This window comes from Mercenaria mercenaria, chromosome 4 (genome assembly GCF_021730395.1).
Source record: "Mercenaria mercenaria strain notata chromosome 4, MADL_Memer_1, whole genome shotgun sequence".
NCBI lineage: Eukaryota > Metazoa > Mollusca > Bivalvia > Venerida > Veneridae > Mercenaria > Mercenaria mercenaria.
The window spans coordinates 71,013,948-71,017,516 of record NC_069364.1 but is presented as its reverse complement, the minus strand read 5'-3'; the positions used below and the strand labels follow the sequence as shown (position 1 = coordinate 71,017,516).

The 3,569-nt window shown below is 36.7% G+C and overlaps 1 protein-coding gene across 1 annotated transcript; it reads left to right on the top strand.

Moving 5' to 3' along the window:
- Positions 1-394: 394 nt before the first annotated feature.
- Positions 395-2,952, top strand: LOC123552097 (frizzled-9-like). Its single transcript, XM_045341480.2, has one exon. The coding sequence runs from the start codon at positions 848-850 to the stop codon at positions 2,681-2,683; it is 1,836 nt and encodes a 611-aa protein (XP_045197415.2). The 5' UTR covers positions 395-847; the 3' UTR covers positions 2,684-2,952.
- The last annotated feature ends 617 nt before the right edge of the window (positions 2,953-3,569 follow it).

Here is a 3,569-nt window from a genome sequence, read left to right as displayed (position 1 = left end):
CCATATGTTTTATTAATCATTTTTGCCCAATAACCTGGAAGGAGATTGTTTCTTCACCCGAAAATATCTGTACGCATATGGAAAATCAGTTGGCTGTTCAAAATGGTAATATGATAAATGTACGCTATCAATAAGAAACTTGACCCTTTATTCTACTAAAGCTACTGTCGTATATTTTGTTTCTCTTATATTTTCGCTAATGTTTTCAACATGACAAGTAAATAATATAAGGGGGCGGAGCTTCCCTCTGATGTTTACAGTGTGAGTTACGGGGCATTCTAATGATTGGCATATTCATATGTCATAAAACCTAAGATCAAAGGAAAATTGATACCGCCTCTTGAGTTTAGCGGATTGTTACACACGCGCATCGGCCGTTCGAAAAAATAGTTCGCTGTAATTGTGTTCATTAAATATGAAATACTTTGGTGTGTTGTCGGTTAATTAAGCTTAGATAAAGAGAATAATATTGGAAAAGTTATATTTGCATGTAATTTACCTGGAGAAGTTTTAAAATCATAGAGAAAACAGATCGCGGAGTAATAAGAGTACGTCACGGTGGTCCCGTTTGATGTTCGTTCATCACATTTCATTCTGTTGTCAGTTGATTTTGTTATATAGGACAGTACACAAGAAAAGTGAATACAAGGAAAATACACATACAAATGTCGCGCTTTTTAATGATGACAACCAAGGATCTTAATCAACCTACATCAAAATAATTTCACACGATGTAAGATAATAGGTAAATGTAAACAACAGTTATCTTAGATATATAACTTTGTGTCGTCTGCTCGGAGTTTAAAATACCAGCTATTCGGATGGAGTAATATAATAAACATATACTATGTGGTGGATTACTGTGATTTTGATACTGGTGATTCGATCACATAATGGTGATTCGTTTACACCTCTGGATCATTACCACTACAACAGGTGCACTCCAATCACGATCCCGCTCTGCCTGAACATGAGGTACAACATGACTAGGATGCCGAACCTGGTCGGACATACCAACCAGAAGGATGCAGCGATGCAGGTTCATGAATTTATACCATTAGTTCAAGTCGGCTGCTCGAAATATTTAAAATTCTTTTTGTGTTCACTGTACGCGCCGATGTGCACTGACATGCAACAGACGGGTGATGAGCGCGAGACCATGGTTGTCCCGGCTTGTCGGTCCATGTGTTTAGAAGTGAAAAGCAAGTGCGAACCTGTCTTGAACAGACTAAAATTTAAGTGGCCACCAGCCTTAGACTGTGGTCAGTTACCAGAGAAAAGCGATCCAAAGAAAGGCGTTTTGTGCATGGAGGCCCCCACTGACACTGAAGATACTGAGGATCTCGGGACCATTGGACCAGAGAGCAAGATAAACGATGAGTGGTTAAGATATTTTGAACAACTACGAGATAACACTAAATATGGCCTGATTAATAACAAACCGAATAAACCGAAAAACAAGAATAAAGTAGATGTCAATGTATATATGCCACCGCCTGTTATCTGCCCTGACAGGTATGTCTACGTCGATAAGATACAAAAAAGAAACAATTCATGTGCGCCCAGATGTAAAGTGGACGTGTATTTTAAACAAGAAGACAAACATTTTGCCGAGATTTGGACAATAGTTTGGGCTTCTATTTGTTGTCTTTCTACTACGTGCACCGCTCTCACATTTCTTATAGACACACAACGCTTTAAATACCCTGAACGTCCTATTATATTCCTGTCAATGTGCTACGCGATATATTCAATAGCTTATGTGATCCGTGCCGTTACAGGTCCCGAAGATATATCTTGCGATCAAAGAAGAGACGGATCGGAATTTCTTATACAAGAAGGTCTAGAGAGCACCTGGTGTATTATAGTGTTCCTTATATTGTACTTCTTTGGAATGGCTGGTTCCCTGTGGTGGGTCATATTGACAATAACATGGTTCCTGGCTGCCGCGAGAAAATGGGGACAGGAAGCTATAGAGGTCCTAAGCAGTTACTTTCATTTAGCTGCTTGGGCCATACCTGCCGTAAAAACTATTATAATTTTGATCATGAGACGGGTAGATGGGGACGAACTGACGGGACTGTGCTATGTTGGAAACCAAGATAGTATGGCTTTAACAGGCTTTGTCCTGATACCTCTTATTATATATTTATTAATTGGAACCTTTTTCCTGTTATCTGGTTTTGTTGCTTTATTTCGAATTAGAAACAATCTAAGACACGAAGGAACAAACATCAGAAAGTTAGAAAAGTTAATGGCGAAAATTGGTATCTTTTCTGTTTTATATACCGTGCCGTCAACGTGTGTTATTGGATGTTTATTTTATGAAAAGTTGAACATGGAAACATGGCGATATATAGCCATGAATTTAGACTGTAGAATAACTGAAAGCGGTATGAAAGATTGCCATCTGGACCGCTCAATTCCTTCAGTCGAGGTGTTTATGCTAAAATATTTCATGTGGCTAGTGGTAGGAATAACCAGTGGCATGTGGATATGGAGTTATAAAACTATTGCTTCGTGGCAAAAATTCTGTACAAACAGATTTACTCGCCGGAAATCAAATCTAGGAGTTCATGGACAAGTTGGCTACCACCAGGCGCCGGTGGCGGATATAAATCGAGGACATAAGCATGTGCCAAAGACTTCTTCCTCTTTAACAAGTGGAGGATCGCGGATATAAATATTTGTTGTTTTGTGTCAAATTTATGTGTTTTATTGTTATTAATGTGCATTCATCGCTGAGAAACACAAATCATTGAAAACAATAACGTCATTCTTATCATGTAGGTTTAAAACCATCACTCATTTGCGTTTTTTTGAATTTAGAATTCAATGAGATTAATGTCAATTTGAAACAAATTCTGTTACCGTAGTTATAGTTTGAAATTGTCATTGCAAGATATTGAGAAAATGTTATGAGAATTTGATAAATTAAAATACCAAATGTTACGATACAATATCTTATTTTTGCTTCTTGTCGAAAGAGTTTTATCTGCGGTTTTGCACGTAAGCCTGAATGAAGCATTGGTCATCTCTTTTCTTCCAAAAGGATATTATAAGTTACGAGTCTAAAGTATAAAAAACCATTATGTACAGAATTAGTCACAAAATGTCGGAGTATATTGATCTATGACCAAGAGGTTAATGTATCCAAGTACATAAATCTGGTATAATAAAGTACATGTATGTTCCTAATATTAAGTTAAATTCAGAGGAGATAATTTATGGTTTTTTTTTCATTTAAGGTCAAAATATCTTTTACAGAGTGCACACCAAATGCAATATTTTCATGAGTGGCGTATGTAAGACGATATATCTGTATATAGACAAATCGTCTTTTCTTTTTCTTTTTTTTTTTCAGGGGTTTTAACCAATTTCCTTTTTTTGTGATTCATCACTAGTAAAATCAAATTTATCATTCACTTTGGAATTAGCAGATATATTTCGCTTTCACATTTCATTAATGCCCGGAAAAGCATATAATAAAAGCAAAATGAGACCAATATAATAGTCCCACAGGAGCATCCTATGTCACTTGGAACTATTTGTATGTGGACAGTAGCTTT

Excerpts from the sequence above, each read along its gene's own strand:
- LOC123552097 (XM_045341480.2), top strand. The coding sequence starts at position 848 with ATGTGGTGGATTACTGTGATTTTGATACTGGTGATTCGATCACATAAT.